The sequence below is a fragment of the Aphis gossypii genome, chromosome X (assembly GCF_020184175.1).
Source record: "Aphis gossypii isolate Hap1 chromosome X, ASM2018417v2, whole genome shotgun sequence".
NCBI classification, from domain to species: Eukaryota; Metazoa; Arthropoda; class Insecta; order Hemiptera; family Aphididae; genus Aphis; species Aphis gossypii.
The window spans coordinates 61561451-61575318 of record NC_065533.1 but is presented as its reverse complement, the minus strand read 5'-3'; the positions used below and the strand labels follow the sequence as shown (position 1 = coordinate 61575318).

The 13868-nt window shown below is 27.4% G+C and overlaps 2 protein-coding genes across 2 annotated transcripts in view; one reads left to right on the top strand and one right to left on the bottom strand.

The window, feature by feature from the left end:
• Positions 1-2277, top strand: part of LOC114122069 (unc-112-related protein-like) — a 90059-nt gene extending 87782 nt beyond the window's left edge. Inside the window, 1 exon segment of the mRNA XM_027984621.2 lies at positions 45-2277. Within this exon segment, the coding sequence (XP_027840422.2) occupies positions 45-245 (201 nt within the window). The 3' untranslated portion in view covers positions 246-2277.
• A 7056-nt stretch (positions 2278-9333) lies between these two features.
• Positions 9334-13521, bottom strand: LOC114122079 (uncharacterized). The gene is made up of 2 exons (XM_027984634.2): positions 13354-13521; positions 9334-10163 (listed from the first exon to the last, which is right to left on the bottom strand). The coding sequence occupies exons 1-2, from the start codon at positions 13414-13416 to the stop codon at positions 9630-9632; spliced, it is 597 nt and encodes a 198-aa protein (XP_027840435.1). The 5' UTR covers positions 13417-13521; the 3' UTR covers positions 9334-9629.
• Positions 13522-13868: the final 347 nt, after the last annotated feature.

The window sequence follows — 13868 nt, the reverse complement described above, 5'->3', positions numbered from 1 at the left end:
CAAAAGTCGTCGTCGCTTTAACGCCACCGTTCGTTTTGTCGCAGGCGTGGAACATCAACTGGGAAGTCAAACACATGATGGTGCAGTTCGAAGAGGGAAACATAATATTCGCCTGCCAGTCGGCCGACTGCAAAGTCATACACGAATTCATCGGCGGTTACATATTTTTGTCGATGCGTTCCAAGGAGGTGAATCAAACGCTGAACGAGGAGCTGTTCCACAAATTGACCGGTGGCTGGTCATAACGTGGACCGGTATGGCGTCGGCCGGCGTAGGACGAGATAATGATATTATAATATTATTATTCGTCTCGCCGGTGCCTATATCCTCGTACGAAATAAACGAACAAACGAGATACGGATGGAAATCGAAAACGATGTACATATATTGCGCATAATATATATAATATTTATTTATTTTCCCTCGAATTTGGCCGGCTACATCGAAACGTGTAGCGGCAAGTTTTAAGGGTGACAAAGAGGGGAGGTTCGTTTGTTTCCTTGTTTACATTTTTTTTTTTATCTGTAAATTATTATATAATATATATTATAACAGATTGCGTTAATAATATGTTGTTTGCCCGTTTATTGATATAACATGTTTTAAACGATTACATAATATTAAATATTGTTTATTTTCGTTGCGTAATATTAAAAAAAGTATTAAAACACTTAGTATAGTAAGAATAGTTATAAAACAATAATATTATTATTATGTCTAAAATTACTACTATACAATTCTTAGCGTGTAGGCGAAATATAGTTATCATGTTTTATGTAATATATACAATATTTATAATATTATAATAATTATTATATTATAAAATGCTAATAATAGGTTAATAATAATATTATGTATGTTGTTATGTAAAATGTACGCAGATGCTAAATAGGGTTGGCGCCGACACGAAACGTTTCTTCTGTTCGTTTGGCTTCTGTGTTCTTACTAATAACTAAATAGTAATACTATCGTTTAAGAATAATAACAACAAATTTACAACATTCTGCAACCGCTGTTGTATTATCTTATTATTATCAGTGTGTAAATAATATGTATTGTCAAAAAACAATGTCTATTATGTTACAGTAATATTATAATACAACGCAGGTCCGACGTTATACTACGTTACAATGCGGAAAGATTAGTTCGTTTTATCGTGTAAAGTGATCAACTTATATATTTTTATTACGATTTTAAGTCAGACGTTTACTAACAGGGATCGATACCTTATATAATATTATAATATTTCTGTTTTATATTTTTACGACAAAACCACAGTCATACGCGGGTTTATCGATTGTTAAAAACATTAAATTTATTCATCCGATTTAATTTAACGGTAGTACTTATATAGTATAGTTTCATAAATACACTCGCCTGTTATTGTATGTTTATATATTATATAATATATATAATATATATTATAATGGTTTGTTATATTTATATTATATTTTATTATCAAATATATATAATATATTTATATATGTTTGTATATTCATACGTACATACAATAATAGATTAAAAGTTATTTTTTTCTCTATAGATTTTACTATTATATAATTCAAATATAATATTTTATTTTTAGTTAAAAAAAATAAACATAAATTTATAATTACAACGGTGCTTTATACCAAAATTGTCTTTATATAACACTGTTATAACATTGTAACTTAATAATATTGTTGTTGTCCTAATTTTGTTTTAATTTGTGAATTTTTTTTTTTTATGTATATAGGCTATAATATATATAATATATATTATTTTATAATATTATGTTGGAAAACTTCTATTAAAAAGGAAAATAAATTAACGCAAGTAAAAGTCTTCTTTTAATCACGCGTTTTATTTTCAAGATTTAATGTCCAAATCGTTCATTAATAACTAAAATTAAATCGCAATTCATTATTGCTCACCATATTGTTTGGTTGTATAAAACAATACTTTTTAATCAGAATAGGTGATGATCGATTTCGCAATAGTTAGTTCACTATATTTTACTGTTCACCGAGCTAGTGGGCTTGAAGTCCCGATAATGTTTAGATAGTAAGTTAGCAAATAATTTATTTACTTAAAAAAAAAAAATATATGTACCGTGTAAACGGAACTTAATTGAACTGCTAAGTCGATTAATGAAAAACCATCATATTATATACTTTTCTATGATTTAATAAATTAGCAGAACATAAATTAACAAAATGTGTATTGTAATATATATAATGTATAATGTATATTGTATATGCTTTAATTCACAAAATATAGTTCAACGGTTTAAATAAATGATGATTGTAATTATTGATTTATTCAAAACTTGAGATTAAATTCATAAGCGTTCATGATCTGTAACTCGTACACTTACGAGTTACAAAAATTTGATGATACGCTCTACGATGATATTGTCATATATATTTGAATGTTTTTGTAAATCAACATAATATATATGAATATCATCGCATATGCACATATGGTACAATTGAATGAGTACAGTAATTGTTGTCAGTTTTTTCTGTATTGAGTATGTTTTTGTTTTTTTTTTCAAAAGGCGCTTTGTAAAAAATGCAAACTGTTTAATTGGAACAACTTTTGTGCTTTTTAAAAACTTAACTACTAAATGAAAATTGTTTTTTTTTTAAATTTAAATTTAATATAATACTTGTATTGACCAAGTGCACAATGTTATTCACAAATGTTAATCATGTGTAACACTAAAATGAATGTTGTGAAATTGTTAGGTAATAAATGTAACACAGGTACCTATTTAGTTACTATTTATATAATTTTGCCATAGATAACAATTAATAATTTTATAAACGACTGTACCGATAAATTGACAGAAATAATATAATTATCAGTTTATTATAGGTACATAGAATGTGACAAGATATACATACATATAATAATAATAGTCATAATAGTTAATCTGTTCTAATATTAATTTCTTTATTTTAGTTATTCTTCAAATGTTACGACCTTTTACTTTAGGTATATAATATATTGAAAATAAATAGATATTAAGATATATCACATTGATTTTAAAACATTTTAAAACGTTTAAGTAGTTTATGAGATTTATATCAATTATTTTTAATTTAAAATAAATATACAAGTTATATATTATAAACATGAATTATCAACCTTTTAAAAGCTACGCTTGAGGCGAAAATATAGAGTTACAACTTACAGAATTTCGAATTATTTTTGACTTATACCAAAAATACAAATTAGATTATTTATTTTTACAAAAAATAATATTTTCAATCAGAAACATAGAGATGGATAAAACTAAATTAAAATAGATTATAATAAAGATACACATAATCATTAAACAATATTTTATTTTTTGTATAATTATGAAATTTTGTTTACAATATACATTTTTTTATAATTATATATTAGGGCATAGAATTGTAATGAAAAACAAGGTAAAATTGTTAACAAATTTTTAACAGGCAGGTTTTTAAAGTGTATATTTTATCATTGTATGATAAAAAAAATCGTTTATATTTTATTTCATTTTTATCCATCAAAAATTTTAGTTTTTAATCATCCAAATTTAACGATTTTTTTTAAAAAATAAAAGTAATATATGAAATTTTTTTGGACATTATAAAACTTAATTTTCTGTTAGATACAGCACCGATGAGAATGAAAAATGCATTGTTTAATTTGTATACTCATTGTCCATTGATACAAGACACTGATGTACCAGCGACTATTAAATATTTGAAGTTATTTTTTAAAAATATTTATAACCTATTCATAATTTCAATTTTTTAATTAAACTATTAAAATAATTTAAATTATATTATACTGGAGCAAACATTTTTATCAATAAAAAATGATTCTCAACTTTTAAAATCGTAAAATATAGATATTTTATACTTAAAAATAGATCAATTCTCCCTTTTCTCCTTTTCTGTTTAGAGTTGGGGTACCATGTATATTATCCATAAATTATTATTCAAACAAAATATTTATCTTTAATTTAAAACTTACCTAACTTATCAATTTCAATTACTTATATGCCTACAAAAAAAAAAAAAAAAAATACAATAAGTAGGTACATTTTACAACATTTATATAATAGCTGAAAATTGACATATCTGTTTTAAACTAAAGTATTATTTCATAAAAGTTACATTATTAAAATGTACTCTTTTATACCTGATCCTTCAATAAAAAATTATATTCAGTAGGTAACTTGTTATTTTTCATTTTTATCAACTTCTTTAACAATAAAAAAAGAAGGCATTTTGAGAATATGACGTACTATTTACAAAACAAAATTCATTCATATTTATATTATGTTAAAATCAGATTTTTTTGACTAACTATTCTTGTCCATCGCAACTGAATAAACTAGAGATAAAAAAATGAGTATGCATTTTTGAATTTGTTATACAATTTACTCGTGATCAATTATTCCACTTTTTAACTTTCGATTATTATCTTTTCCTTAGATATATTTGGCTTAAAAATTTAAAAGGTGAACAATTTTTAAAGCGCTAACTATTTAACTACTAGGTACTTTTAATTATTACTTACTACCTATACAGAACTGAAAAAAGTGTGATGATAATCTTCATGTAAACTGTAAACTCCACAACAAATATAAAAAGTTTTCAGACTTACTGTCACGTTAGTAATTTTTTAAGTACGATGGGCAAAGTTAAAAATATATCTTTTTGGTGAAAAATATAATTCTCGCCTTTCACAGATTAGTGACCCGCAAATCGTGACAAGCCTGTGAACAGTGGATGTACACCCAATATCGTTTACACTATAGTCATACTCACATACACTATAATGAGTACTATAATATAATTACTACAATTCACACTTCACGAATTTATGCACTTAAAAACTACCTATATTTAACTCTTTAAAAATGGGTGGTATCGAATTCTCTCAACTAGTGATGTCAACTGATTGCACAAAACGCTTCAAATTATAATGTATAGATACATATAAGTAAACAACAGGTTACTATTTACTTATATGTTTGCCTTGTGGTTTTTTTTGTTGCCAAGACCATTTCATGCTCTGTACCTTTATCTAGAATGATTAATATATTATAATATTTCTTATATATTTATAAAGTAGGTATATAAGTATAATAGGTATATGGAATAATGTATTCGATCGATTTAATAATCACAGTACACATTTAACTACATAGTCTATATTATGACCTATGTATAATTTATAATAATAAATAATAATGTAAATTATATTTGAAAGGCTTTTTAGTGTCGTTATTGCGATTTAGATCTCCTCGAATCATCAAAACTTTATGTCGAGAGTTTGAGACTTATACGACTCGTACTGCAGATATTTGTGTACAGATGTTTTGAAATCATTATTTATTTAAAATAACCACACTTATATAGCATATAATACATAGGTAGGTACTATTATAACGCATATCGTATCGACGTCAATCAAGTCTATACAACAACAATAATAATAACAGATGAATATAAAAAATAAGGTGCAAATAATTGACATACAGCTATAATATACGCTGCTACTGATGTCGGTAATTATTTGTTTAGTCATATTGTTTTATTGTATTCGGTAAAATAAAGTATTTATATTATATAAATATCAAATTTTGACACGCACGCGTCAATGTTGTTTTCGTTTTCATTTTGGGCACCAGTAGCAGAGTTGTTTATTACACGTATACTTATATATCTATATTTATCAATATATATGTATATATTATGTTCATATGAACAGTATACCTACCATTGTTAGGTATATTATATGTTCTCTCTGACGAAGCGCGTGTCAATAACAATTGCCATCGACAAATAAAATATTTTGTTTTCAACAATCTAAAGTATATTCTACATAATATATATATATTATTATATATTCTACATTGTATTGTATAATTTGACTTATATAATTATTATTATAATAAATTGTAATAACTCAAAATTGTTGAGAAAATTCGTGTTCGTCGATGTTTTACTGTACATTCCGCCACCTCTCTTGATATTCCAATTATTCGCATACATATAATTATTATATGCCTACCACTAGACGGTCACACCGTATCAAATTTATTTAAATTGTTTGTACAAACTAAACAAACGAACAGGTGAATGGTGAATGGACTTAATATTTTACTGTGTTGTTTAATTAATATTTTGGCGTTTGAATTTATAAAACGTCATATTATTTAAATAATAACATTGTAATATGGCTAACGCGTTCAGTGAACATTTTCAGACGAATGCACTAGCTACATACGTTATAATTATACGCCCAATCTTCCGCAGCGCAACCACTAGAACAAAATGATTAACATAAAATATAATATATTATAATATATGCAATTTAAATATAACGATATAAAAATGTGTTCGAGTATTAATCACTAGAAAAACATACTTGGAACTACATATACATATGAATAGACGAATAGTATAATTACCTAAGACAGAGGTTTCCGTTCTTTTTTGACTCTCGGCGCAAAAGGCGACTTCTAAAAATCCCAAGGTACTCTATATACAACAGAAATTCCCTATCAGGGTGTCGCAAACTTTATTTAGGGTTCCGTGAAATTTTTAATTAATCCTATTTATCAAATAATATTAGTCAATTATAATTAAAAATAAAAATATATAGTTAATTTTCAATGTAATAGAATTTGTTTTATAAAATATAATATATGTATATTGTATATATTATACAGGTAGCTATGTCTCACTGATTTTGTTTATACTTATGCACTGCTAAATAAAACCGAAGTAGTCCATAGGGTGCCTCCGGATTTTTAGAAAATGACTAAAAAAGTTTGGAAACCTTTGCTATACACTATTATCATATTATAGTACATCGTGTGTTTAAATTTATATTTCGAAACTTTGGTTTTCTTTAGCTAGCCCACTATATATAACTAAACAGATTATGCACACGCGTGTGCACATAATATATAATTGTATATTTTGTAAGAAAAAATTAAAAATTAATATTACCAATAAACACACAAACCTTATCAGAACAGTTAACGACTACTAATCAGAGACGTGTTTAGGATTTTGCTGGCCTGGGTACACATTTTTTTTTTTACAAATGTTTAAATCTGTTTTGTAAACCTTCTAGGTTACATTTACTGCCCCCCAAACAAGTGCTGCCTGAAGCAATTGCCACCCATGCCCCCTAAATACACTACTGCTACTAATCGAACGTCTCCTGACGAAAGATTCCAAAGATAGACTGATGTCCTCCTATAACAGGGGTGGCAAACCTTTTAAACACTACGTGCCAAAAATTTACCTTTTTTTTTTTAGAGCGTGCCATGAAAAATATTATATTATTATATTGCTATAATATTGAATATTATATTCAATATTGTAAATAATTTTTTTTAAATATGTTAACCTATTACCTATAATATTATATAATATATTATAGTAAAAATCTTCGCGTGCCACAGGTTTGCCATCCCTGCCCTATAACCTATGTGAAATACTAGCACCCAACCAGAAGACATCAATTCTTCATTAATCCCTCAAAGAGATGAAACTGATCCGGAAAATATGACACATATTATATATAGATTATATCACGTGTAATTAAAACTATATACTCAAGCTCTTTATCATGTATCATTATTAAAATATTTTGTATAAACTTTGAATAACGTAATACATTTCAGAAACCTTAATAACCTTAGAAGTTGAGGAGTATATTTAAACAACAATATTAACAATAATAAAAACAAGTTTTATCTTTCATAAAATTATTTTTTCCGAATTATCAAAAAATATATGACGTACATGTCGTTTTATATTTGAAATAATTTCACAGCGCTCAAGACGTTCGCGACACCCTCATTGGAAACCTCTAAACTAAGGTATGTATAATATACGTTATGTATATTCGAAACGCATAAGTGAAATATAATAAAATACCGATAATTATAATATTATAGCCGTCTGAAAAAAAACCGAATGATCACAGTTCGGGATCAAATGAGATCTCGTTATTATATATTATAATAACTCGCATAGTCGATTGACAATCGCATATACCCATAAAAAGTATTGTACGAGTCAGGTATCAAAGTAGATAGTGTGCAGTATATAATATAATATAAATTTAGGTTCTATTATTATTGTATAGTGCGACGACTTCTGGCGGCGGCGACATGTGCGTGCAAAAATATAATAATAACGTGTGTAGTAAATTTATGTTTTTACTACGAAATTAATTCTGCGCTAAAACGTATACAATACATAGTTTATCTTTGTAAACCCGTAGTGAACTTTAATGTAAATTAAAATTAATTACAATATTGTTTTGCCACCTTGTTTTTTTTTTTTAAAAAATTTTTTTTTCGCACATCGTATTCGACTAAAACCACGAATGATACATGTGCACGCGCCTAATAGGTATGCGTAAAACCATTTATTACATTCGACGATTCGACTTCGCGTCAAATGTCAACATTGTAATATTAACACAACCGCGTCATTATCGACATGTGTTTTGCCATACTCCATACTCTTGTAAATAGACGATGGGTACCTGAACAGCATAACTATAACACACATAACCGGCGACGACCTACTTTCAAACGTATATTAAAATAAGCGTTAGCCGATTAGAATACCGATAAACGATAATATAATGCAGTGCGCATTGTACGTAAACATATTATTTTTTAACACGATAACACACGACGCAACACATATAATATTATAATGTACCTGGTAGAGATGAAGGTACCTATAATTATTGATGAACATAATATAACATTTGTGTTTCGTATCGCACGCGGTCCAGAATTTAAAACGCTACTCAAAATTAGCGAAATCTTCAATGATTTGCTTTTTTTTTTTAGGGGGGGGGGAGGGGCACGTTATCCGATGTTGCCCCGGCACCACCGCTGACCGCGATCGGTTCGACAACAATTTTATTGTTATTTACGTTTATGATACGCAACGTCAAGTCCAATACGCACTGGCCGGTTAACTCATTATTATATTATTATGCATTATCGATTTACGACCGATATTTTTGGAAGACGTTGAGAAACACCTCAAACGAAAATATCGATCAGAAAAGAGTTCTGGCAGACGATCGAATATAGTAACGTTAAACTGACTTAAGCGCTATTTAGTGCGTCTTCTGTTATTGAAATTCAAATAATAATCGTACCGATCATTATAATATTATTTGGTCAATGGATTCAATCGTTATTTTCCCTATTATTTTCAGACGACCCCAACCCAGTCGTAAAACATATAAAAGTACGATAAAATATTATCTAATTTATGATTTACTTTATCTGTTGTAATGCGCAAATTATTAAATCGGTTAACGAGAAATTCGACTGTAATTTTATTGTCTTATAATTCGTATTACAGTCGTGTGATGGTGTGGATCCTATTAAATTTTATGTACAATAATTTTATGGTTACAAATAATGGAGCAAACGTGGTTTACAATAATTATTTGTTTTATATAAATGGAAAACATTTTGGAATACAATTTTTTTTAAGTTATTTTTAATTTTACTTGTATGCTTATATATGTTATCGCTTCGTTATTCTTTTTTTAAATTTATTATATTTTTTTTCGGTGCAGCGTGGACACATACAACTCTATTGCAATTATTGTTGACCATTTCTGGAGTTTGAACGTCTCATCGGTCGGCCTTTGGGAAGGAAAGCAGTTGCAGCTTTGAACATGAAGTTTTTGCGGAAGTTGATCAGCTTGGATATATTCTTGATCACCGTTTCAAATTCGGTGTCGAATTTGGGATGTGTCAACAATAAATTAAAGTTATTTAATACCACGTCTGTTATCTGCTTGGTGAACGGGAGTTTATCAAAACACATGTTTACGCCCTTCATTGACTCGTGCCAAACGATACGGAAGTTAGGGTCCTTCATGACCTTCCTGGCCCAGTAGAATACATTTCCCAGAGTTTGCGAGACATTGGTGTTCGTCGTCACGTCGGTGATCGCGTCGGTTAGGGAAACGATTGCATTGTGGGCTTTCGGGTCCAAGCAAATATCTTTTAAGTTCTGTCGCACTTCATTGATTGCTGCTATGCCTACGTCGTTCTCGAGGATCGAAGCCAAATTTTCGTGAAAGTGATACTTTATGTCACAACTGTCTTGTCCGAGGAACGAATTGTGTGCCTGAAAATCGATAAAAGAAATGAATGAAGGAGAAACATAATAACAATAATAATAATATTTAATCAACCGATTTACGTCACAAATGTGCAAATTTGACCCGTTGTGTCGTTACGCGATTAATATTTTAATTGCACATTAGGTAGGTAGGTATTATAATCAACGAAACGTAATAACGAGAAACTGTTAAAAAGTACAACGGAATGATTTTACCCGTCTACATATCGTCTCTTAATGTATTATAAATATTGCGATAAAAGTGCTTATAATATTTAATAGTAGTTTTTTTCTTATTTCATAAAAAATAAATGAAAAATTAAATTATGTATAATCATTTGAACAACACGAGATAGGTAATTATGCATATTACTCGAAATTATTTATTTGTTCTTAAGTCAGTAGTGGCTCTTTTTGGTAGGATAAAATACTACAACGTATAGTCAAAGTCTCTTTATGAAAGGGAATTTCGTTTACAATATTTCTATGATTAATACTTAGGCAAGTGTCACTCGATACAATATTTACATCACGTCAACACACATTGATCAAAAGCAGTGTACATTTAGATTTATATAATGATTACTAAAATATATTTGAAATTTCTTTACCTATTGCTATGCAATCAGTAACAGATTATTAATGATTTTTTTTTTTTTTGTGATACGATTTCAACGATTAAACATTATAATATGATAAAAGATTTTCTAATCACGTTAGCCTGTTAATCGCTTTTATTTAATAGCGATAAATTAATACTTAAGTATAAGACATACACGTTTAAATACAAATTATACAAATTAAGATAGGTTTTATTTAATCAACAACAATTGTTAATTAGGCAATTTTGTCTAGGGATAAAAACGATTATTTAAAACAAAAATTAAAAATATAAAACCCTACTTGTCATAACTCGTGATGTTGAGTATTGAATCTAACATTTCAATTTATACTTAGTAAACAAAAGAAGTACAGCAATTATTAAATTTTCTTTGAGCATTGACATTGCTAATAAATAAATAAAAATAAAAATCATAAAAAAATAAAACTAAATATACAGCAGATTTGTAAATGGTAAAGTTATAAAATACTGTTCAAAGAAATATGTGTATTTATTTTTTTTTAATTTTAACTTTCTAATAAAACATAGGTATGGGGCCCATTTAGGGCTTATAAACTAAGGCCAAAAAGCTGTTATAAATTATAATATTATTCCACCGTTCCAATCAATTGTGCAAAGGTTTGATTTAATTATACTAAATCTGATGAGTGATGATTCTCAGTCTTTTGACAGCTGACATAATAATTATCTTCTATACTATAGTTAATGACATGTATACCGTAAAACATTAATTATTGTCTTTTATTTAATCCTTCACTAAACAAATACTTAAATGAAATATATAAGGCATTGTAAATTAATATTGAATCGTAATAGAAAGTATATACCTTAAGTACGTATTATTATCACTATATTAAAAACAATAATAATTATTTAATAAATCGTAAAAACTCACTAAAGTTTCGCACATATTGGGTATACACTGTATTTTACTCATTGTAGAGATACGTGCATAACTCAAGAATTTGATACCATTAGTTATAGTTACCATACTTTTTAATTAAAAATAGAGCAATATAAAACGTACGTATATATAAAGTGTTGATTAAACTCTGCTGATTGTGATGTATTTAAATTGTTGTATTAAAATGACTCAGACAATTATTGTTATTTTTGACACTCCACTCACACGAAAACATAATATTTTATTAAGATATGTACATATTATAATTGTATACATAAATACATAATAATGCATAATTACCATATAAAAAATAGAAAAAGAATATTGTTAGGCATTGAAGATAATATCAAATTAATTATAAATGTATAAAGGTTTTGCGGTCTGTACTATTTAGAGGTAACTATTGTTTATAATATTTATGCAAAATGCAAATAATTATATAAAAGCCAATAAACCTATTTTTGAAAAGTCAGTGACTCGCTATGCTATATCATGGTAAGTTTCGAGAATACCTCGTCGTTGATTAGATCACTGCAATGAATGTGTTGTTAAATTTTGATTCATTGGAATATTAATAGTCTCGTGTAAACAAAAAAACGATTATGAGCAGAGATGATCTATCAGCCTATATTTCTAAAGATATATTATTTTGTATTTATATTGATATTATAAAATAATATCTAATTCCATTAGTAATACGTTAGATTAAATACATTTTTATCAAAACAAATTCATGCATCATCATCTTATTTCATAAAATATTACTAGTTATAGTCTCATAAAGTTTTAAGTCGTCAATACGACGTAAACTAAAACCGATATGAATTGGTTCGTGGTATAAATATCTTAAAATTAGTTTAAATATTTTAAATATAGTATTGCTTAAATTAAACACTAAAAATAACAATATAAATATACGTAGCCACGTAGGTAAGAGTGAAAAGTTTTTAGTACGAAAAATATGTTTGGGATTAGAACAAAATAAATAAATCATTATTTTTCATTTGAAGACTCAATTCCAGCGAAATTTTTATTGGAGTTTATGTACTTTTGAAATCATTAGGATCGTTATAACTTTTGAAAGATCTTGAATTAAATTTTCAAGATTTAAGTTTTAAAAACGTCATAGAGTATGAGCTACAAAATAATTTGAGAATATTTGTGATTTTGATGAGTTTCATAAATATTTAAAATTTATAAACGCTTATAAAAATGTATTGTCACTATAATATGTTCATTGGATATTTTAAATGGGATATAAAAACTTACGGAAAACCTTCTGTTAAATTTTCAATCTTTAATTTTTAATTAATTAATGTTCTGCATAATATTAATATTGTTCCACTAAAAATCAAAAAAATTATAGGTTTATAGGTTGGTGGGGCTCCTTAATTTTGGAAGTCAAGTACACGTTGCTTAATATTTCAATTTTATGACTAATTTGACAAAAAATATGATCGTTCTTGCCTATATTTTTATGAGTTTTACGAATCAACATTTTGTCATTTAAGGACAAACTATAATGGTTAAATATGTACGATCGCAAGGCACAATATTGGAATGATTAAAACGTTAATGGCTTATTATTATGTCTTATGACGGAGGGAAAAATGCAAATTTTTAGGATATTATATCATTTGTTAAACACTAGCTTAATGTATTATACTCACAGACGTGTTGGCCGCAAAAAAGGCCAAAACGATTGACACGGTGATTACGGAATAGCTCTTCATTTTTCTGGAAATCGAATTCTATAAAAGATAAATAAGTGTATTTTTCGTTAAAAAAAATGCATTGATTCAGAAAACGACTATAATGCTTGGGAGATCTAGCAATTTATACTCGACGCGCGCCCCCTTTGTGACGAAAATTGTATGGAATGATTATTTTAATGACGGGTTATTATACAATGGAAACAAAGGTGCATAAAAAAGAAAATTACCTTTCAAAAATGTGGAAAAGGCAAAAAAAACAGCAACAATTATTATAATTGGGAGGCCGCGGTATAAGTGTCGTTTTTATTATTTATACACTTTTTTTCGCCGAAAAAATTCGAAAAAACGTCGATGGCGTGTATATTATTTGTACGCCATCCATATATTATATACCCATTATACGTTATAATATATTTTTGAGTGTTTATTTGTTTTTTTTACCATCACGCGTGCACACGACGGTATGTCAT

Coding starts and splice junctions, on each gene's coding strand:
- LOC114122079 (XM_027984634.2), bottom strand. CDS start 13,416: ATGAAGAGCTATTCCGTAATCACCGTGTCAATCGTTTTGGCCTTTTTT. Junction 10,164..13,353: donor TTTTTGCGGCCAACACGTCT/GTGAGTATAATA, acceptor ATCGATTTTCAG/GCACACAATTCGTTCCTCGG.